General features: G+C 43.2%; 1 protein-coding gene across 1 annotated transcript in view; it reads right to left on the bottom strand.

Moving 5' to 3' along the window:
* Positions 1-1,658: 1,658 nt before the first annotated feature.
* The window catches only part of PLEKHG7 (pleckstrin homology and RhoGEF domain containing G7), a 33,467-nt gene continuing 11,616 nt past the window's right edge, over positions 1,659-23,509 (bottom strand). The window contains exons 7-17 of the mRNA XM_087766742.1: positions 23,038-23,187; positions 20,976-21,071; positions 18,588-18,683; positions 17,186-17,299; positions 15,397-15,571; positions 13,352-13,467; positions 12,457-12,550; positions 10,102-10,181; positions 8,634-8,793; positions 4,650-4,747; positions 1,659-2,032 (exon numbers count right to left, since the gene is read on the bottom strand). Coding sequence (XP_087622868.1) covers positions 1,925-2,032; positions 4,650-4,747; positions 8,634-8,793; positions 10,102-10,181; positions 12,457-12,550; positions 13,352-13,467; positions 15,397-15,571; positions 17,186-17,299; positions 18,588-18,683; positions 20,976-21,071; positions 23,038-23,187 — 1,287 coding nt within the window. The 3' untranslated portion in view covers positions 1,659-1,924. The remainder of the gene's footprint in view (positions 2,033-4,649; positions 4,748-8,633; positions 8,794-10,101; positions 10,182-12,456; positions 12,551-13,351; positions 13,468-15,396; positions 15,572-17,185; positions 17,300-18,587; positions 18,684-20,975; positions 21,072-23,037; positions 23,188-23,509) is intronic.

The following is a 23,509-nucleotide window of genomic DNA, read 5'->3' as shown; positions in this document are numbered from 1 at the left end:
TGAAAGGCAATTAGAGTTGGGAAGTTAATTTCTGCCTTGACTGCTTTCTGAGGCATCTTCCTCTCCAGACCACAGAAGAGCCTGTTGAGCTTACATCTCTCTAAAGACAGCCTGTGTGTGAGGTCTTCCTTCCCCTGGGGTGTCCTCCTTGGAGATGTGCTGGCCTCCCGGAAATACTGAATCTTTGGGATTTGAAGATACTGTGAGGTTCTGGTGAGGCACCAGAGGTGGAAAGGGGAGGGTGTGATGCATTGTGCAGCTGAGCTTGGGATCAGGGAGATTGAGCACAGCTGTGCAAGGCAGGTGGTGGCTAAGTGGTTGCAGCTTGCGTGGTGTCCTGGAGCAGATTTGCTGTCTCCAGTCTGTTCCGCTCTCCTGCCTTACACATTCACCACTTGGCATGGAGCCTGAGTGGCTGTTCCTTGCCCAGGAAGCCGTGACAAAAGCTTGCCCATTACAGGCACAGGGGGAAGAGCAGGAATGTGTGCCGCAGCGGCCTAGGCTGCATCTGGAGGGTGCTGAAGCAGGTAAGTACATACATATATACAGCCTCCAGACCATAGCTTGTATGTACAGGTGAAGCAACTCAAGTGGATAAAATGTACCACCACATCCTCACAGGTGGAACTAGGGAGGAGTGGGGTCAGGGGCAACACTTGAACTTATGACTAATTGGATTGTGGAGCAGAGGTGAATGTGAAGTGAGTGCTGACTTCCCCATGAATAATGTGAACAACCGGAGTGGCACCCCTACATTCTTCAGCATAGTCCTCATCCGTGTGGCTTCTCTGTTCGGTTCCGCCTGAAGTAATTTCCAGCATTGAGGGGGTACTCTAAGGGCTAACTTTTCTCCTGAGGGAGACTAGCTGACTGGGGACAGAAAGTGGGAGAAGTGACAGCGTCACTTAGAGTGGCTTTAGGGAAGTCTCCCTTTTTCTCTTGACTATGGCTAATCTCGGGGGATTAGCCAAGGCTAACCTGGTGAGAGCACCCTCCCTCCGTCTTAGTAACCTGCGTGAATGTTGTGGCAAGCAGTTTCGGGCTGTTCTGTGGGTCTCTTCCACTACCTCAAAAAGAGGGAAAAATAAAATGATTAGCAGGGGCACACTTCTGCTATGTGGACCACAGATCTGGGACAGCAGTGAAATATTCAATGATTTAATGCAAAAGGAACACTCGAGTTTGTGAAGAAAACTTGAACTCTAAAGGCTGCAACGGGTGTAAACAATGCACGACAGGTCTGCTGTTAATAAAGTGAAAAACCTCAGGTAAAAAAAAAAAAACTAATAAAGCAGGGCATCATTGCACTTCTTTCTTTTTATATATTCCGTAGCATCTCTAGTTTAACTGAATGTTATATGTAATTATGGCCTTTTTCAAAGAAACTTAATTAATCTCATTTTAAAAATTAATGAGGAGTTGTTATAATATATGCTTTTACTGATCTGCCTCTACAAGCTCAATGTTAATGCAAAAAATATCTTGTGATGTTATAGTTTAGTACGTAGAGAGGCATAACTATCGAGAGCTATGGCTACACAATTCTTATTTCATGAAATTTATTAATACAGTTTGAGTGATCTTGGAATAACCCTTCTAGACTTTTCTGGTGAATGAGTTCTCCTCACCAACATATTTTTTTTTCCCCTGTCCCACTTTCTAGGAAACAACAAGCTGCATTAAAGCTTCCCTGGATGGCAAGAGCCTTCCCCTAGCTGAAGCAAAGAAGCATCTAAGATACATTTATTGCGTGGCTCATTTCAGCCCCCAGTTTACGCCTACATCCCGTGGTCAAAACTCCTCACTTCTGTCTAGTCAAGTCAGAAATGTGTTAGCTTCAGAAACTTAAGGCGTGCTAGAAGAAGTAGCCGTGTTAGCACCGCAGTAGTCTTCCACTGGCTCTGTCTGTGCTGTGCTGACATCGTTAAATTTCAGAGGATTCAGCTGGGAAGCAGAAAGCAGTGCTGTTCTTGGTTTCGTGTCGCGTGGTGTAATTGGAGATTGCCGTTTCTATCTGTGACATCCATGTTTTCTGTAACATGAAAAAATAATTTGTAAACGAAGACAATCTAAAAAAGTTCCAGTAATTCAGATACGTAAACATCCAGAGCTGTCGTTTTATTTAGCCTTTCTTCAGGCCCGTGCTCATAATTCCTGAAGTGAACATGAATTGTCCCAGAACAGAGACGCTCCCAATTGCTCAGGCCACTACACACCGCTCGAGTCTGTGTCTGGGCCCAGGGATTTCCAGTGACGGTTTCCTTTGTGGTTGGAAGGTAGGATTTTAATGCTCTGTTTGCTTGTAATGGTGACGTTTGCTGCAGGCTATTTCACCTGCTTTTGTGTAATACTTATTAGTTTAATGCTGTCCCTGCAGTTTGGGCTCCCTGTTCCTCTGCTTGAGACCGCCCCAGTGGTATCAGTATCACAAGTTCTGTCCCTCTCCGAGATCTGTCACATGCTGCCACATGAATTTCAGTTTCTAGCATCATGCTGACAGCATTCAGCTCTGTATCCGCTGTCATCCAGGTTTGAGGGCAGGGGGTGATGGCTGGAGAGATGGAGTTAAAATACATAACTTCCTTCTCTCTGTGCTAGTCCAGATGGTCTGAGTCGCAGAAGCTGAGTTGTCTCTGAATTGCTATGATTAGACATTACAAATCAGTTGGCAGCAATACGAGCTTAAGGTCTAGCTGTGCTTCTCCCACCCCGGGGTTTTTATTTTGCCTAGTCAGGAGCTGCTCTCCCTACTGTAATGCACATAGAGACACTGAGCTTTGATGCAAAAGAGTAGAAACGCATGAGAAGGGGCAGCCTGTTCTACTTCTTGCTATGCTGGGATTCATAAATTTTGTTACTGACCCATTTGGTTTTTTCTTGTGTGTGTTTATACCCTGAACGAGTTAAAAACATGGCTTTGAAAAATAGAAAGCTGGAGAGCAAGACTGGATGACCTACAGGTCTAAGGAGTCCTAGCAGAGGACACGAGAAGAGTCCGCACGTGTGAGCTCTATGTGCCTGGCAGAGCACAGAGCCTGGCTTTGGCATGGAGTGGTTGCTTTGGCCCCTCTGAAGCTGCTGGTGGAGGAGGGTCTGATGTGCAGTGGTTACACAGGGGATTGCCAGGCGGCAGTGGACCCGCAGGAGGCAGAATTTAAATGATTGAGCTTTTCAAGGCTCAGGGAGGAGAGCAGGGGATGGGGGGAAGAGAACAGAGGGCAGGACAGCGGTGTGGGTGGGATGAGCAACAGCTGCGTATTTCAGTTCTGTGTTTTCAGGTGTCTGCTGAGTAGCGGGTCTCTGAGGGAGAGGTGGGAGCGGGGCAAGGGATTCACTGCATCTACGTTCAATGCATCATGTGCGCTCCCCGTGCAGTCGGTAGAGCGCAGTATGGCAGCGAGAGGCAAGTGGGCAGGGTGAGCCTGGGCCTCGCAAGGGAGCCGGGAGCCGAGGCAGGCACTTCACAAAAATCAGGAGATCTAAGAGGCAGCTCGCAACGTAGCAGCCCTCTGCTTAGGACAAGTCAACCTGAATATGACACGTATGGCTTCATTCGGCTTGCTGTCTCATGTCAGCTAAACCCATGAGCTCATCTTGGCTGGCAAAGTTTCTTTAAGAAAAGATATTGATCATGCTGAGATGGGGCTTCTTGGGAGCTGAAATAAGGTAGTTCATTCAACCGGTGCTGGAAAGTCTACCTTTCCTAGGGCTCACAGCACCCAAAATCAACAAAATGCAATAATGCCACCACATCCAAGTGAAAAGAACCTTTCACTGCAGCGTTTTCTCCTTTGATAAGCTGGACTTGGGAGACATTGAGAAGATGGTAGCCACCTGGTCTGAAGGCAGCTTTGGAAGGGAAAGGTAATATTTCAATAACAGGAGAAGGTAACGACTTCTTGAGTAGATACCTGTAGTAGATACTTATTCCAAATACCAACCAGTGACTTGGAAATGGAAAGAATTCACTCATTGTTTTTCCCTGAAAAAGTCTATCTACCGCGATTTACTTTTAAGAATTTGTATTAATGATAGCCAAATTTCTGTGCATTAGGTATTAGAGAATGAAATTCAACTTACAGGAGAAAAAAAATACTTCTGTGAAGTGCCTGCCACGCTTTCAGATGTTATATACAGCGCTGTTACTAGAAATGTGATGTGGTGTGAAAATGAGGGGTAAATTTATATAACAGTGGAATTAATCATACCATCTGTTCAATCTGAAATTGCAAGATGTGTGTCGTGCGTAGATGAGCACGATACAGTTTTCTGATCTGAGTACTACTGCATATGAGTTGGGGGGGGGGTTGTTTTGGTGTTGACTTCTCTGGAGGGGCGACCATCTTCATTTCTGTGACACATGAAATGGCGGGGGTTTTTTAGTAATCAGAAATGATAATGTTTTCCAACAAGAATAGGACCTGCTATCAACCTTGATATAAAATTGGTACATGTTCAACAGCAAAAATTCTGTAACAAATGTGTGAGCCAGAGCACTGGGGTGTTGTTTTGTTTTGGTTTGGTTTTGGTCAAATGTCACAACTGTAATAGATTCTTAGCACAGCACGGCCACTTTTAGGCTGAAATCCTCTTTTAGGGAAAGCACAGTTGTGTAATTAGAGAAGGAAAAAAAAAGGTGTGCTACTTACCTTGGCAGTCTCTGTCTGAGCTTGTAGCAAGAAGACTGCTATGCACTGACGATACCTATTTTCATGCTGTATTAGGAAAGCATTTCGCAGGCTGAAGACTGTGGAAAAAATAGGGAGAAATGACATCAATTCCCTCATGCAGCTGCCAGTCCAATTTTATATCACATTCTCTGATTTTGATTGAAGAAATTATATACATATTCATGTTTTCTGATTCTTAATGGGGCAATGCACCCTGATAGGGTTAGATTTTTGTTGCATGGGAAGCTTTGTTATTTCAAAAAGTTAATTCTGCTTGCATTTGTTTTATTTTTAACTACTTTATCATTGTGCAGCTAAGGTGCTTTTGAGTCTAGCTGAGGATCATTAAGAGAAGTTTCCATTCAAAGTGGAATAAATCGTAACTGAAGTTAGAGAAAAACAAATCTCAAAAATTAAAGAGAAAGGCCCCATTTTTATCTGATTTCAAACAGGTCCATACGATGGCTGCTACGTAGGGAAGTGGCTGCACTCGGTCTGATGGTGGTGTGGGCTCTCCCTGGGGCATGTGCACGAGCCGGTTCTGACGCCCGGGGTACCCCCGGTCAGCTGCCGGCAGCAACATCTCGCAGGGCCGGGCGTGTGGCCAATGGCCCTTCGGTTCATGCCAAACTTAACTTCTGCAGAAGTTAATCAGTGACTCTGGGTGTGACAGCAGCATCTTCTGGGTCCTGTGGATGACTTTGGGCATTATGGGGCAGGTTTCCCTGCAAGGGGACAAATCGGCACCAACATCATGTGTCTGGAGTGAAGGGGTGGCTTAAGTCTGCTACGAAGCAAGCTTGGGGGAAGAGGAGGGGAAAGCATCTTCAGGTAGCGAAAATTCTGTGGCAGACAGCAGGTGTGCTTGGATGGGCTGGTTGTGGCAGGGAGGAGGGCACAGTAACCTGTTATAATGCACTGGATTCACGTGGCGTTGCTTTTTTTTGCTGGAGTTGGTGTTGCTGTAAATGAAGCAACGGTGAGCGAGGTGTGGGATTGCCCTAAGCGGAGCCCTGCTCCTGAGCCCACGCAGCCTGAGGTGACAGCAGATCTCGAGCTGCCAAGACAAGGCAGCATTTTTCTGAGTCTACTACAGTTGGCATATCTTTTTGATAAACTTATCTAGTTCATATAGTTTGCTCTGAAGCCTTGTACTATGTAGAATATCTTGCTGCTGTGTAATGCTTCTTGTCCAAGCATTTCCAAGTGCTCTACAGTCAGACCTCAAAATGTTTCTGGAAGATAGTGTCCTACAATCCTGGTTTTATAGAAAAGGAAAGGGGAGCAGAGACTGGTTAAATTACTGCAGCGAATCAGTTAGCAGTGGAAATTTGTAGCAGCAGAGGGGATATGTTTCAGACCTCATGCTTTCTGTCTGCCTGTCAGCAATGGGAAATACAACTTTACAGTTCTAAAAATGAATTTTCTGGGCAATGCTTAGTAATTTTCTCAAAGAAATTCTGTGGCTGTGAAGATTAACAGTCTTTGATATAGCGACATACCAGTGGGTCTGACTCCTTCAAACTTGGTATAAAGCGTTGTTAGCGGAGCAATAGTAAGTAATTGCAAAGATTAAATCCAGAGCAGAATGTTAAAAGGAAAGCGATTTCCTAATCAGAAAGTATGTTGCTGCTTATGATCTTCAGAGATGGGTTCCTGCTATTACACGTACATGTGAAATTACATCTCTTGTACAAGGTCCTGGCGTTTGCAGATAGTTCTGCTTTTAGGGTAGCTTCCCAGTGTTATGAGCACACCATTATATCTCTTATCCCTTCATTGATATATAGCAGGCTTTGGGCTAGAATTATCCTGCCTAATTATCAGCCTCCTGCCTGCTGCCAAAAGGGTATTTCTATGATACTACAATATATATATATATATTTTTTTCTAGTCCTTGCTTTGAGGTACGTTTCTTTCCAAAGTGAGATCAACCCTCAGCAAACTAATGGATACAAAAGTACTTTTTAGATCAAAAATCAGGGTTTCATTTTTGATTAATATGATGGATCACCAGAATTCACATGCTGCCCTTTCCGAGAACATGCTAACTCATCTTTTACTGCCATCAGCAGTAAAAGTCTCCTTGAGACTGCAAATAAATTGGCAGCATTCCCCAAGGTCACACATTCCTGACAATATTTAATATTTTCTTTTTTTTTTCTTTTCGCTGCAAAGGGACATTTCCATTGGCACTGGAAGTTTTGCTTGTTGTTTTACACAAAATGGTGGAAATCTGAACTGCAAGCTCCCTATAGTAATTTTTCTCACTATTTCTATTGTACCCCACTCTAAGGGGTCCTGTATTAGGATGGGGCTTCCAGGGTGTTACAAGACTACAGGTAAGTAACAGAGGCTGCCATTACAGCTGTAATAAAGCCGGTAGGAATATATGGGAGAGAAGTCAGGCAATGATGCCCAGAGTTCAGGGAAGGGCAGTGGCAAGAGCCTGGGCTGGGATGCAGCAGGTAACTCTCTATTCTGCCGGTTGCAGCTGGATCATGGGGATAGAAGGATCCTGGTTAGAAATTTCTGAATGTAGGAAATGCTGGCTTGGAAAAAAATCGAAAAATCTTATTCCCATCTCCATTATGGCTTTTATGTCCAATCTTATATGTGCAAACCGGAGGGTGGCTGCACCACCCTCTCCAGCACCCAGAAGCTGTCAACCTTGCATCTAGTCTGTGTTTAGGCAGGAACGTGAGGCTGCCTTCCCCTCCACCCTGCAGGCGAGAGGCGGCTGCTGTGTTTGCTACTTTTCTGCTGGGTTGGTAGGGAGACTCGTTAGGCAGACAGGCGGTGTCTGTCTGGAGCACGTTTAAAAAAGGACTGTTATTCTCTGTGTTCATCCCCTTATCTCATCTTTAGTCATTTGTCTTTTATTGCCTACCTTTATTTCCTATCAGCATTGAGGCTGAATGCTAATTACACTGGGTGAATAAATTTCAAAGTTATAAATTTTATGGGCTCTAGGTTTATTTTCCATATTGATTGATTTCCTACAGAACGCTCTAGCTCCCTGAGCTTCTCCTCCTAGTCTTTAGGATCAGGATGGCTGACAGGCCCTGGAGCCTGAAGAGTTGCATTTCTTTTATTTCTCTTTGATATAGGAGGCTCCTGGGATCTGGGCAGTGTTAGATGGAGGTGTGTGACAGCCTGCATGAGTGGCTTAGACCAAGGGGAGGCCTAATTTTTTCATGCCTGCTCCCTCACCCAAGCTCTGATTTGGTGACTCGAGGGACGTTGTTTCGGCAGGGTAAGGCTGGTCACTCTCTGTGGAGGCCAGTCCTCCTCCCCTCCTCACCGAGGGACACAGCAGCAGATGTTATTGGGGCAATTTCCCCTGGCAATGCATTTGGATGTCTGTGAGCGAGGAAGCGTTGACCTATGGTGGGTGATTTCCATCCTCTCGATAGCTGGTGGGGAGGTGAGTAGGAGCAGCAGCAGGAGGTAAATCTCCTCTCCAGCCTCCTCGAGAACTGCTGCTACGCACGTGTGGGGACACGCAGGAGGGCAGTGCGCTGGGGTGTTGGGCAGTGGGACAACTGAAAAAATGCTACGTAACTACTACAGAATTGAAAATGTACTTGGGAAAGAGGCCCGGGATTTGATAGAGCATGTTAGGACAGTTAGGGCAAGGAAATACTTGGTTCATGTAAAAGAAATCATTGGAGTCTTGATACCTCCTTTGGGGTGAATGGATAATATCTGACAGTTGCTGGTGTGTACATTAAAGTCACTGTTAGAGGCAGGGGATGTGGAGTGTAATGTCTGTGTTAGCAGGTCATGCCTCACAGTAAGAGCAGAGCGGTGAAGCGAAACGGTGCTGAGGCATCGACGTTTGCGCTCCAGGCATCTGGGGGTGGATTGTGGGCAAACAGCATCTTATCCTTACACACTGCCATGTGCGCAATGCATTGAGGTGGTATTTATGAAGACGTTCAAATGCACGCGGGCACGTACCTGTAACATGGACGGAGTCAATGTTTTTCAGTATCAGTCTGTCTAGTGGGATGGGCTGGTCTAGGACTGTGCAAAACCCACCCTCTCTTACGAAGGACTGCAGCTCAGGAGCGAGGGAAGGACAGACAGGGATTAAGCTGGTGTCTGAGCCCCCGTATTTCTGGGAATAGACAATGAAGTTGGTTAGCTGGTTGTCTGCCATCTGCTCATGAAGTATAGGCACTAAACAGCCCTAAATTATATGTTTTCTCTTATCAAAGGTGCTCAGACAACATATTTGCCTGAGGAACCTCAGAAAAACTCATCAGTGCCTGGAGTTCTCCTGCAAGGTCACACCTTGTACTAAAAAACCACCATAGAAACACAATACAAGTCCACAGGCAGAAGACAGTCAAAGGTATTCAAAAGTCTTTTTCCCCCCTTCCTTCTGCCCCTCCTCCCTTCTTTTAATAGCAGGGCTTTTTCTCCGTTCTTTGGAGGTGCATTTCCCCATCTCCCCTTGCATACTTGCAGAACACACAATTGCCGGGGCTCCAGATGGGTTGCAGCCCCTCACAGAAGGTTCACCAATACATGTACATGGGGCAGCCCTCAGAGAGATTTGTCTGTGGGCACCAGGCCCCTTGAATCCCTGCTCCCTTCATTTCCCTCTGTGCTATGGGATGGCCCTGCTGTTCTACCATCTCTCACTGCATGCCTTCTCTATCTCCTAGGAAGGCAGAACAGGTGCTTCTTCAAAAAAAAAAAAAAAAAGCCAAGAAGTCTTTAAATCATCATCTTCATAAACTTAATTAGCTAGTTATATTCCTGCACTGAAGCTTTAGGATTTTCAGGTCATCCAGTGCATTTTTTTGCTGGCTAAATACAGATATTTATCATCTATAGAACTCTCTCTATACCACCTTTCATCAATAAAAATTTTCTTAACAAGAGTCATTATATCCTCACTTTAAACTAGGGGAAATCAACGCAAAGACAGGACACATACAACAGGCTGTCTTGGAACTGAAAACAAAACCAACCTTCCATCTATTTTAGCATTTCCCTGTTTTCTTCCTTTTTTTTTTTTTTTTTTAACTTCTTTCCAACAGTTCTGATATCTTTGGGATAAAAATTTCTCAGGTTGCTGGACTGAGTCATGAGAGGAGCATTAGAAAACTTCTTATATTCTTGAAACTTTTCTGAGCTTCAGGAATCCAGCACATCAGAATAACACCAGGAAAATATTAAGGTCTTGCAATGTAAATTCTGCCTGTCATGGTATTCCTGTAACATACTGAGCCTAGAAGGAGGGGTTTGAATCCGTGTTATGGTTTGCTATTAGCATAAAGAAGTATCACCTGTCCTTCATGCCGATTAGTCATCTTGTATTTTTATCATTCAATCAATCTTCCAAAGTACTTTCAAAATATTTACCAAGCTAAAAAACGTGACAACTGCAAACACGTATCTCTCTATTCATTATTACCTTTTTGTTACGTTTAATTTTGGTAATTAATAGGAAATCATCGAATAGGAAGAGGTAGACATCAAGGAGTCTTGTGCTTTCTGAGGAGGAAAACAAAAAAATCAGTTTGATGGTGTAGTTATTTTAAGGAATTGCTACTTCTAAGATGAGGCACATCTATGAATCATTGCATCTTACAAAATGCTTCTAGGAAAGAAGCATAGTCTCCAACATAGTACACAACTACTCATCCCCTTGTCTGCACTCTCAAATGCAGTGCTTAAAAAAAATCATATGTTCCTTGATGATTTTGGCTACTAATACTTGTACCTTGTAGCAGCTACCTCGTTATGAAAAAACAACTACTTGCCTGCCAGGAAAAGTGACCTGGATCACTTGGAGTACCTACAAATACAACAATTAGCACACTATAAAGTAACAAATCCTACCTGGTAAACAGTGAACCTTCTGAAAATGGCAGAGATAAAGAAATAGGGAAGTGCCACCTTTACCTGGTACCTTTAAACACTGGTATGCTGCCCTCTTCACAGGCTTTTGCAGGGATGAAATGCTAATTGATAGTATCACAAAAGCCTTTCAAAAACTACACAAAATAGTGTTGGCTTATCTTTTCTTCCTAACTTAGAGGTCACGTGATGGAACATAACATGTGAGGAACATAACAACAAATGTCTGTGGGAATGCTTCAAAATATTTCTCCATCTGCCTTAAACCAGCCATTAGGCAGTTGAAGACAACAGTAATGTCTTCCCTGAGCCTTCCCTTCCTACATCTGAACAAACCCACTTCTCCCAGCTGCTCCTATTCTCAGTTACAGGATTACAAAAAATCGTGCACCTGTGGTCTTGGTGATCTCAGTTTCATTCAAACAAACGCAGTTCACCTTAACACCAAATTTGTGTGAGTCTGATCAGAGCGGTGACTTTAGGACATGCTTCTTTCTGTTGTGCGGCATTATATTTGGCTTGTGATTTCATTTTTGTCTTGAAAGATATTTCATTCAGACAAGTGGCCTAATGCCAGGCACTTTTATATTGTAGATTGCAGGCAGCTGGCTCTCTTGGTGGGTAAGAGTTATGCTCATACCTCCTTCTCCATTTTCTAATTACGTATTGCAGAAAGGAATGCGGCCACCCGATGGCCACCCTTACCTCCTGCACTGGGGGCTCACGTCTCATCAAGAGAGCAATGAGTGCAGAGGGAAGCTTTGGCAGGAGAGGACTCAGTGGCTTGCTTTCTTATCTGCCCGCCACCCCCTAAACATCAGCAGCAACCTTTTCTTCTGCTCTCCATGTCCCTGATGCTGTGCTGCCTTTTCTGCTACTCTAAATCTCACGTGGGAAGGAAAACAAAAACACTGAAAAATGGACTGTGTCCCTTTTGCTGCTCCCTTTATAACAGTAATAACGGTGATGGGAGACAGAAAGGGTTGCATGCTTATGCTCTTCACCTCTTCTCCTGAAAAGATAGTGAAGGAAATGTAAGACACAGGCTGTGCTCATTTCTGTCAAACCGTTGTTACAGCCCCGCAGCCACAGTGGCACACAGCTTCCAGCATCCTTTCAGATGCTGGTCTTCTCCAAACTGCCCAGGCTCTGCTTCCTGCTCGTGCAAGGACGAAATCCTCCTCTCCTGTGCAGGCAGAGGTGCTGCAGCAGCTCCCCAGCAAGCAACCTGTGCTCTGCTGCAAAATGGTGTCTGTGTGTCTGGAGACGTGAGTCTCGCTCTGCCAGGGTGACAGACAGCTGCGAGCAGCGTTGTAGAAATCAACATGCTTGCGTGGGACCACTGTGCTACCTGAGGAGTTAATGGCATGTTGTATGAGTGCTCTGTTCATAAAAGGGAAGCCACCTGGCAGGATAACACCTTCTTGCTCCAAGGTATCCATCAAAACAGCAGACATGAAGTATGAAATAAAAATAGGAAAAACCTCTGGACTTTTCAGTAATTTTCAATGAAACACACAGTGGATATGGTGCCAGAGAGGTGAGGTATGTTGACATCAGTCCCCGGGCACGTGGGGCACCTTGTATAGGACAGTCTAAACTTCCTATTGCCACATTTTTGAACGTGACAGTAAAATGCTCCCTTTGAGTGGCAGGTATTGGCTAGTCAAGCTGATTTCTTCAGCACCTGGCAGACTGAATATCCAGATGTGACAATAAACAATCATGCAGATTACTCATCCTTTTGGCACTTTGGCTGCTTCTCAGTCTCTCTCTGACAAATTGTACATTTGCTTTTTCTTTCCCACACCTGCCCAAATACTGTTGCAGAGGTTCATTCTGGACCTGCCATAACAAAATATGATTCTGTTAAGCTAACTCCCGATAGCAGAACATTTAGGGATGTTACCTGCTAGTGTTAGCCTCCCTTCATGAAGGAGAAGTCTGTTCGCTGAAGACAAAACGTTTTCACTGCTGTTTTCTCTTAAGCTTTGCTTCAAACACTTGACCCCCCAAAAAAAGAGAAAGAGAGAGAGAGAATGGGGAATCTTGCATATCTGATGATGAACTGAGAGGCAACCAGCAGTTAAACAAACTGAGCACATGTGTGCTCTTATCTCAGGCTAAATACATCACACAGCTAATAACCGAGCATGGCTGTGTTTCTTCAGCAGTGCTATTGCTTAAATGTGTTTATGCTTTTGAAATGTTAAGCTGGGTTTTTCTTTTTCCGGAGTGAGTTTAACGGTTTTTGCAGCCTGCATGTGAGCAGACATAATCTTTGAGGTGAGACCCACTTGATGATGTTACCATAATGCTGCTTAAAGCCTGTCTGTATGGGTAAGGGGGTAACCACAGCAGAAAGGTGCACGTGTTCCCCGGTATGCTCGGGATTTCTTTTGTAATGCTATTTAAATGTATATAGAAATTTCTGTGGCTCAGCCTGAGGAGTGAAAGAGGCAAACGATTTCTACTTCGTATCCTTATAAAAAGGTAGTAATACTTAAATCTATCCTATTTCATTCTGCCCCGTAAAAGCAAACACTGGGAAGTCCTCCTGGATCATACGATCGTACTCTCTTGGATGCTAGCTGAGAGCAACCCGTGCTGCCGTCCAAGGCACAGTACACAGCCTGCATGTTCAGCTGCAGTGTTTGCAGTGCTCAGCTGCAGCTGCTCCTGTTAGAGCAGAGCCATCCCCAGTAACTAGAACATAGACAACCAGCCAACTTTAGATGATGCTATGAAGATAGACAGGAAACTAAACCTTCCTCAAGGAAAAATAACTTTAAAAAACTGCTTACCTCTGGGACAAAGAATCTCTTGTCACGATCCCAGACCTGAGGCCAAATTATGACCTCTTGCAGCTGCCGGAACTTCTGAAAGTTGTCCAACCACTTGACTTTACCTTCCAAATCCCCTGAAATAAGTGAAACATCAGTTACTGCCAAGGCTGGCAAAACCAGTCCTGTTTCTAGAAGATGTTGAATACTGATGTTCTCTAGTGGAAGCCAAAGCACCTCACATGTGAAGCCCCAGATGAAACCTTGGCCTCATTGTAAAAAATGTCTAAACTCTTCTTAGGTCAGCAGAGCCAGAATTTCAAACCATGCATTCAAACATGCTTAAATTCACTGCTAAATGAAAAGGTTGTGTTTACTAATCTGACTGCGGAGCAGGGGGAATCATATAAAACTCAAACTGTAATGTTGAAAAGTTCTTTAAAAAAAATCCTGCATTTCTAAATTGTCTGGGGTAGTGAGAGAAAAATAATTTTCATTATATACAGCTTGATCAAAGGATTGTTGAAATTAATGAGAATTCATTTCAGGGGAAGTGGTGCCAGAAGTGACTGAAGTATTTAAGTGAGATGAGGGTGCTTCAGAATGTGAAAAATGGGGACTAAGTCTTTGCTGATTCAGGGCCAGTATGGGGAAAACTTTAATGGACCTGCAACTTAAATTCCAAGTTTTTGTCTTGAGTGATGTTGCAAATAATGGTTTCAGATATACACACACACGTATACACCCAAAGGGGAATGCTGGGACTGCAACTGTTCCTTATGTCACTGATTCACTGATCAAAAAATGAAGGCAGATCTTTGTCAGGTGTCTGTGAATAAAGAGGGGTCACCCCTCTGTCTTTGGTTTCCTTGGCCTAGAGGTACCTAAACTCTGGAAGGACCTATTTCTTTGCCAGTAATACTCCCTAGATATCCCATGGTCTTTTGGGGCCACCCCTAAAACTACTGTCCTCCCAGCAGAAGTCCCCAGGCTAGTGACAAAACCATCTGATTTTCCTATGGGATGCGTTCTGTGCCGAAAAGTGTGCTCCTTGTGTGGCCATTAGGCTAGACTCCTCATAAGATTTGGCAAGAAGAGGAAGAACCCGAGCCTTTCTTTTAGGTGGTAATTCTGTCATTGGAGTATTTACCCAAGAAGAAGGAGCCCCAGATGTATCTCTCTCTAGAAGACAAACTCTCTCTCTGGCTCATCTCCCAAGGAGATGTTGGAGCCTTCAGCCTCCAGGACGGGGAGAAGGATGGTGGCAGAGAGCGAGCCACCATGCTGGGCGGCTCAAGGCCTGGTGTGCTGCTGGTGAGGATGAAGCGCTGCCTGGCACCTCTCCCCCTGCCAAGACTGGCAGGCTAAGTGTTTTGCTGATGCACTGTCTTGTCTTTGATTTCAGTGGGGACTGCCTGAGGCTTTTGGGGAATAAACCATAAGACGCTTAGAGATGCATTTGTAGCTTCCTGAACAAGACTGAATTAATTAATTATTTGGAATTAATAAATTATTTACTTAAAATGCAGGGGGAAAAAAAATTCCTGGGCCAATCCCTTCTTTTTCCACAATAGCTAGAGAAAATCTGTAGCTGACATAGCTCTTCAGCTACTTTATGTGGTAGGACCCTGTCATTTAGTGAAAGGTCACTGACATAATATTCCCCTTGTGAGTGCAATTTTATCCTATTAGGGATTAGCCCCAACAAATCCTCCCTAGACATAAATCCAACTCAAAGACTTTTTTGTTTGAGATCTTTCTTGATTTGTTCCAATTTGTGATCTGCTTTTAATTGTTTGCATGTCACTGCAGATGATTCTGAGCAAATACAAGTGACTCACTGATTTGGAAGTCCTGTGACCTTGCTCAGAGAGGCTTTGACAGCACAGGGGTGGCACCAATCATTTCCTACAGAATGAGGAAGGGCTCAGGATTGTAGAAAGGCATGCACATTCTCATTGCATCTCTGCAGGGAGACTGGACCCATTCACAATCAAAGGACACGCACAAAAAAGCCACATAACTTGCTAATTGTTAATTGGACACTTTTAACCTTAGCTACTTACGTATGGACTTTTCCACCTTCTCTTTGAGTGACCAGATAAAGCCTTTCTCTGTCTCATCAGTGCTCCTCTTCCAGATGTTGTTAAGGAGGAGGGGATAACGCGTCAGTCGATGCAAAGGAGCAACCAGCAGCTCTGGCAGATGCAGCCTTTTGCACTGTTCATTTTGTTCACACCACTGCTGAAGACAAGGAAAACCTGCCTTAAGCCTCACCTTGCTCCCTGGCAGGAAGGTAGCAAACAGTTTTCTGCATCATCAGCTGACTGTGATGAGATAGGGACTGATTAAAGATCAACTTTATGATTTTTGCTCCTCCAGATTCACTTTCTGCATTGCTGCTTCCCATTTCAGATGCTGTGGCCGTGCTAGCAGATCAAGCAGTGCTCTTACTTATCTGCCATTTTAATTTCATCAGGAAAACCTCAGTTATGTTTGAGGGCCACCTTATGTTTTAGGGTCACCTGCTACTACCCACTAGGGAACTTTTTCCTAGGCATGAGTGTATGAAATCCTTGTCAGGGCGCAAGCGATATGAAACTCCCAGGCCCTAAAAGCCACAGAGTTTGACTGCCTGTGAGAAAGGTGTCCTCCCAGTTTTGGGCTGCCTGTGAGAAAAGCCCACTTCTTCAGGTTTCTTTTTCTAAGCCTGTAATGTTGAAGATCAATCTTAAGTCTTACAGGACACACTGGTCTGCTAATGATAAGTCAGAAAGAGCGGAGCCCTCTCTCCGGGAGCCCCACCGCTGCACTGGCTGGAGTTATTGCTTCAGGCAGATGCGGAGCTGGCGAAGACAGAACCTGCTCTAGGGCTGTAACTTTACAAAGACATCACTGATTGCTCTTTCCAGGCTTAGAAGGAGGTAAATGCTTACTTACTGGTAGTGTTTTGATACCAAGTTTTACATTTGCTTTATGCAAAACCTGCCAGAGGAGCTAAAACACTGGCATTGCAGAGGGGTTGCTTGCTGTTCTATCCAGGACATTGCTTCCTCCCTGCGGGCACATGGCTCAGCAAATACCCATGAGCAAGGAAAGCAGCCCGGCTTTCTTGCCAGGGCTCAGCCAAAACCCACCCCGCTCTCTCACCACAGGCTCCCAAGACACATGAAAGCACTGACATGCTGCTAGATTCCTATTCCCCTTGGTTTGGCTTGTATCATATACCCCTTTCCTTGAGCAGAAGGAAGCCATCATACGCTTCTCCAGTTTTGAGGTTTGTGTATGTCACTGCTGATGTGGCATAGCACAGAGGCTGGGGGCTGTTTTGTACTCAGGGAATGTGAGCCCTGTCGTCTGCTAAAGCACATAATACCCTACATGCTGTGGTCCCACCCAACATCTAAACCAAGCTGATATGCAGGACATGTAACAAAGTAAAACACTTGAGAGAGATTTTACAATGTGCCTTGATTTTTTTTCTTTTTTTCTGTAACCATTTCACTCTGTTAAGGTGGAAGTCACCAAGTCAAGAGATTATGTGCGAGACATCTGAATGATAGAGGCTGGCAGTACATATTTTCTGCCTGCAAAAATGCAGCCAGTTGTTCCCTTTTGGCTTCCCCCTCTTGCCTGTTCTAAATTACAAGTATGGACTTTCATATGTGCAGGGAAACATGCACTCAGAAGCGTGACTTCATATATATGATACCCTCTGCAGTTAAAAAAATCTGTGTAAAATGCTATGTAAAATACACAGTTTTGCTTCCAATAAACTTTCCTAGTCTGCTGTTAAAATCTTGTCATAAGGCAGGAAGGCTGAAGACAACAACAACAACAAAACCATCACTTTACTTTCAGGTAGATGCCAAAATCTTCCCTCTGTCTCAGGTTTTCCAAGTAGAAGACAGCAGAGGTATAATTAAGGCAATAAATCTGGTGTGTCTGGCAGAGGTCACCCTGGAAAAACTGCAGAAAAGACTTGGAAACTTATCGAGAAAGAAAAATGTCATGACAAAGGGAGGAACAACAGTTTTGGTTCTGTAACGTGCATTTTACCTGAGATTTCCTCACACCAAGGAAAACAGGGGAAGAGGAAAAGGGGGAGTTAAAAAAGCAAAGGGCAAGTTAAAAAGTAGTAAAAGTGGTAAAGTAGTAAAAAAACCACAACAGTGCTCAAGCAATGCATGGGAGCACAGTTCTAACAGCTCTGCAGAGGTGTGAAACGTTCTTAGACTTTGTTCTCGTTAGAAATAAATGATGTGAAGTTCATGTAGAAGCTGAAGATAAAACCCACTATCTATGCAACAGCTTTATGTGGCCTCATATAGCATGTCACGTTATATCCGAGCGTGTTAGATAGCTCTTAGAAATGTTGAATGCCGCCCGTGATAAAACTCAGTTTTGTCTGGGATTTTGTCTGTCTCACACAAACATTATCGATAAGAACACCTGAAGTCAGAGGTAATGGGGGTGAAAAGCCAAGCTCTAGCCTCCCTTTCCCTTTTTAAAACCCTAACCCTGAGGTAGGGTCTGTTTTAGTATTTTGTCAGAAGTTTTCTAACAGCCTCTACTGCTAGGGAAAGTTCAGGTCCATGAATTGATTTTCTGTCTGTATTAATTTTTCCAACTTTTCAGTCTTTGGGAAGTTGTGCTGGAGACTGTTTTTTGGACAACTGCCTTGTTTCCCATGCAGACTGCCTGAAAGGGTTGCAGGGCAGCACTTGGCAGCAGCAGAACAGCTGTGTCTATGCCTCTCTCTTGCTTAACAGACACAGGCCAAAGTGCAAGAGGTATTTCAGTTCCACTGAGCTCTTAATTAAGCACTTAAAGACACTTGTGGGTCTGGTCATGGAGTAAAGGAAGGATCTATGTGATGGAATGGAAGGAGGCAGGGAACATCCAGCGATGGGGCTGGGGTCTGGTCTTTGGGAAACATCTTCCATAGAGTGAGAAGCTCGCCTCTGCCAGTGGCAAAGTCTCCTCAAGGTCTGGGCTACTGTTCTCCAGGAAGGGAAAATCTTTCCACACTTTGTGCCACATACAGAGCATCTTTGCATGACCACCTCAAATGTGCCAATGAAGAAAAACAAAAACATCCTACTGACAGGAGGTGCTTGAGGCTGAGACCAAACTGCCTGTGACAGATGGCATGTCCTTGACTGACTTGATTGCTCTAAAGCACCTGTGTGTTATGATAAACGTTTTGCTGCAAGGACCTACTGATATTAAGCAAGAATATTTCTAATTATGTTACCTTTCTGAGTATGGAGCTGAAATCCATAGGAGAGTCTGACTTGCTGATATGCTCCTTCACAGTTTCAAAAAAAGTTTTCAGAAAACTGAGACTTATCTAAGTCAGGGGGGAAAAAAAAGAAAAATTAGCCTCAGTGATCTTCTGAAGTTAAGTTTAAAACAATTTTATTTCCCATCCCTCGTCTCTTCGAAGGTTCCAAGCCTAATGGGGTACCTATACTTATCTCCCTGACATTGCCAGAATTAGCTTCAGAATTACACCTGGAATGCGTTAATTAGTCAGAAGCTAAAACAAATCTATACAAATACCCACTTATGTCATGATAATGCCATATGACAAAAGCTTTGAAACAAGATTAGTTATTCCATTTAAACTTATTTTAGGGTAGCAGCTGTATTTAATATGAATTGATATGAAAAATTACAATAGATGAATGGTATCTACTGGAAAACACTGATTGTGTATGACAGCTGTGACAATTAAGGAAGTCTTCATGGTCATTTGAAGAAGATACCATCTTTCATAGCTTAAGTTTGTTTCATGCTATTGAAGATGAGGGAAATTTCTATAAAATGCTATAAAAAGTCACATATTCCCCATAAGTTAACTTTATATGTTTGCACTGGCTTCAAGGGTGCTCACACTGTCAGTCCGATGTGGGTGAAAGCCTGCTCCTAAGCCCACACTTGCCTCCTGAACACACTATTTGCTCACAAATTCATTCCCAGGCTCAGCTTTAGGCCCAATTTTAGGCCAGATGGGAACATCATCCTCTGCGATACTGCTATGAACTGCTGTTGTAGCTACACACACTGCTTTGTTTCATGTATTCATGGGGGCAGGGTTGCTTATAGGACGATACTTATTCTTTCATTTTGACAAGGGTGCATTTTACACCTTTTACAGCATGCATTTTTTCATGGATTCAGCCTGCTGTCAAGAAGAAATACATGCTGTAAAATGCATGAAAAAAAGGCATAAAAGGCACTGAGAGCAGCTGCTTTCTCCTACATTTGATCACTATTTTATATACAAGTATGCATAATAGATAATCATTTATCATCCTCATTCATAAGGACATCAAAATTAGAAAACAAAATACAAAACATATTAAAGATAATTCTCTCAAGACATGACCAAGCTCCAGCCAAGCTCAAAGCTTTTGTGCTTGTTAAATAGCACACAGCAATATACCCCACTCCCTTCTTTGAACAAGAACAAAGGAATCAGCAACCACACATCAACTGAACTCTCGTAGTTGGCTGCATATATGGTCTTAGGCCACAAAAAGCACAAGGTGAAACACATCAGCTAAAAATCTCTTTCCTTGTATCTCCAAACCTGCTCAGGTGGTCTCTCACAGCAGCTCACCTGGTGTGTGGTCAGTCACTGGGCAGAGGTGACTTGCTCATGTGTTTGAACTCTGGCTAATTGTCCCTACTCTGAAAAGCTTTCCTGCTTTTCTTGTTTTGGCTAAAAAGGGAGATGTTAACTGTTAAGGAAAGGGAATTGCAATAAGGGAAAGAACTTGAAGTAAGCAACTGGTTTAGGGCTTGTGAGCAATTATTCAACTTATGCAACTGAAGAGCCCATTCCAAAATTTACTTTGCTACTAATGGTGAGGTATCCTGTAAAAGAGCTCTCAAGCTAAAAAAAAAAAAAAAAAATCTGTTCTGCTTCTAAAGTTATGTAGAAGCTGTTTTGGACTTATGGGTTCCTTTAATTTTCAGGCTCTGAAAATGGTCTCCCAGCCACTGGCCACAAGTAGCAAAGAGCTGGAGCACATCACAGCCAGGCCTTGTGGTCTCCCTCCTCCTGGAAGCTGGAGGGTAAGTAGTACATAAACACAGAGCATTCAGTCTGTGTGGGAGATATCCTTCCACCCACACCAAGGGAAAACCCAGCTGGAGAGGGGTGGTCATCATTTTGTTTTAACTTGCTCTACAGGAGTGGTATAATAGATAACAAAGCCTTTGTGCTCATCTGTTTGCGAAAGGAAAGTTGTTATTGTAGTTATTTTGCTATTCTTCCTGTTTTGCTGTGAGGATTGTGCAGTTGGAGTTTATCTTCACATATCCTTTTAAAAGGATGCTGCTTGTGAGAATTAGCCTGAAACTTGTGTTTACTTCAGAAACAACTGCCAAATGAGCTCTCCTCTGTGGTCAAATGCCTGTTTATCTTTTTCTGGAGGCATATGAGAATAATTTGCACTGGTGAAATTTGACCCCCACTGATACACCAAATAGAAATGAAGGAAAGACTAATTATTTGAACTAAGTTCCAAATGTGAGCATTGAATCTGAATAGAAGCTTTATGGATGGTTTCCTATCTGTTTTTATTGGGCTGGTTGATTTCTGATCTCAGTAAGACTTTTCTATTTTACTCACCTTGTTTAACTCCTCTAAGTTTGAGAAAAGTCTCCACAAATCCACATCCAAGAGAAATTTGTTACTCTTGAGGTATTTTAGAGTGTTCATGAATATCTTTAAAAACAAAACAAATCCATGTTATTTACTATCTGTGACAATTCAATATTATTCTTTTTCCCCTGAAAAGAACATGTTTGCACTGTAATTCTCATGAAATGATCATTTGATTGGGGGAGGGCAGAAGACAACACTCTGAGAAACTTTTCTTGACCTGCCTGAAGGCTAAATATTGAGCTTTGTGCAAAGAGGAGGGTATGAGTGATGTCTGTGGGATGTCTCTGTGGCTGCCACGGAGGCAGCTATGTCCCTGCTGTGCTCTCTGGCAGAAGAGGGGCAACTGACCCCCCTGCAGATCTGTGTGAAGGAATTAATAACATCAGAGTCATAGTTATAGATTTCTATGACCTTTCTAAATGCTTTCCTTCCTGCCCCATGCATCTGCTGCTATATAAGTTGTTTATAGAGTTATTATGGGGAAAAAAAAAAGTTGTTGGAATAGTAGAGGGCTCATAAAGGTTTTGTATCTCTTTGGATTGTTTTATTAACCCATATTGAGTGAAAACTGCATGTTTATTTATTGGCCGTTTAAGATTTTATATTATTTAAGCTTTGATGGTGATCTTGGAGCTGTACTCAATATGACCTAAATCTGAAAAAGGCTTATAAAATGTAGATTACCAAGTAGAATTTTGTGTTATATGTATGAAAAGTATTAATGAAAAAATCCATCACCTAGGTGCCAAGACTGAAGAGCTAGTGAGAGTGTTTGCTTAGCCTTGTGTAATTTTTCAGTTGCCATGAACAGTTGATCTGAGAGCTTAAAGGGGATTTACGGTAGTCTTAAAGTTCCCTGTGGAGATTCATTAAAATCAGTGGAATATTTCTGTACTGGGAAGTATTAGAGTAACAGGTATCTGTAAAACTGGCTACCCAGATTCAATGGGTTCTTTCTTTGGCAGAAGAGTTTGGGAAGCTGGCATGGACTGAGTAGTTTACCATTCATGGGTCACACAGGGCTGGCTAAAGCTTGTCTGTGGGTTCCTACATCAGGCTCACCAACGGACCTGCATGTCCTCACTCTTCCCAGGATTCACCCGTTGTTTTATCTTCTCAGAAGAAAGGGTTGAAGGAAGGACACTTCCATCCTGCCTTGGACCTGTAGCTGGTCCTGTTGTCCCCCTTCCTCTCCCCTCCTGTTCTGCCCCACCAAGGAGGAATTCAACCCACTCTTCTCTTTATTCCCTTTACTTTGCAGTACTTCTTGTACTGCCTAGGCTAACTTTTCAGCAACATGAAAAATGTTTCACTAATCTTTTTCTTTTGACTAATAAAACAGAAATTGTTTCTGCAGACTAAGAGAAAAATGATAGGAAGATGTTTAGGGAAGCTTCCATCCTTTTAAATGGGTACACTAACTTTTGATGTGTGATGAAAACAAATAGTGCAGCTATTCTTGTAACAGTGTGTAGTATTCTTGTCCATATTGCAAAGCTCCTAAAATTCACCAGGATGGAGGCAATTTGGAGTTTTTGGGAGAGGAGTTGTTTTTTAGTTTTCTTGTTTTCTTGTAATATTAGAACTACAGGTCTGCTGAATTCTGAGGTTTTCATGTTCTAGTCAGGATAATCTAACCACAGCTGTGTAGGAAGTTAAACGAAGAATATAATGTTACAGACTAGTGGTAGAGAAATATCCAGTATAGTCAACTGGAGAGTGGCTTCAGTTCAGAGTTAGTGAGAGGAAAAGTGGAGCATCAGCTGAAATTACTGGAAGGATCTGTAATCAAATGGTGTTTTTAAAGCACTAGAAAGTGATGTCCGGAAGAAGAGATGCTGTCAAGAAGATAAAAACCAAAGAGAATTGTGGAAACGGGATGAGCAGCAAGACAGGAGAAAAACCAAGTGCTTAAGTCATTCCCCATAGACACCCAATGGGAGGTTACCGGTGGCTTTATGTCTGCCATGCTGACAGCAGGGCAAATAATGTTTCATTATTTTTGAGAAATGAAATCTGAAGTTACCATCTTGAGAACCAGCAAATGATCCAGAAAGTAAGTGCATTCACTTGTGAAAAGTTCCCACACTGCTGCTTCTTTTTTCACTTCTAACCGGCTGTCGACATCTTTCTGCTCAGTCTGTTGTGCCTTTATAAATTCATGCCAAGATTTACTCTATTGAGTGAAGAAGAAAGAAAAGCACTGACTGTTGCATCAACAGCTTCAGACCTTATGAAAAGAATCTATGATCTACTTCCCATGTAAAGAGCCCAGCTTCCAGTATTAGTGATTCTTCTTCTGAAAGCTTAAAGATTCCTTTAAAAAGATTAAAAACCCTGACATTTTCCTCCAAAATATTTATAATATAAACACACTAAATTGAAAGTAATACAATATGATAGTCTATGTTTGTAGGATGCTGTATCAAAAAACAGTCGGCAGCTTGCAAATGCTAAGGAATTTAATCTGTCATGCTGCTGCTGCTACTGGAAAGCAG

This window comes from Nipponia nippon, unplaced genomic scaffold (genome assembly GCF_047370975.1).
Source record: "Nipponia nippon isolate SJK-2023a ecotype South Korea unplaced genomic scaffold, ASM4737097v1 scaffold_3, whole genome shotgun sequence".
Lineage (NCBI taxonomy): Eukaryota > Metazoa > Chordata > Aves > Pelecaniformes > Threskiornithidae > Nipponia > Nipponia nippon.
Note: the sequence above shows the minus strand (reverse complement) of the source record. Positions and strands in the feature narration are given on the sequence as shown.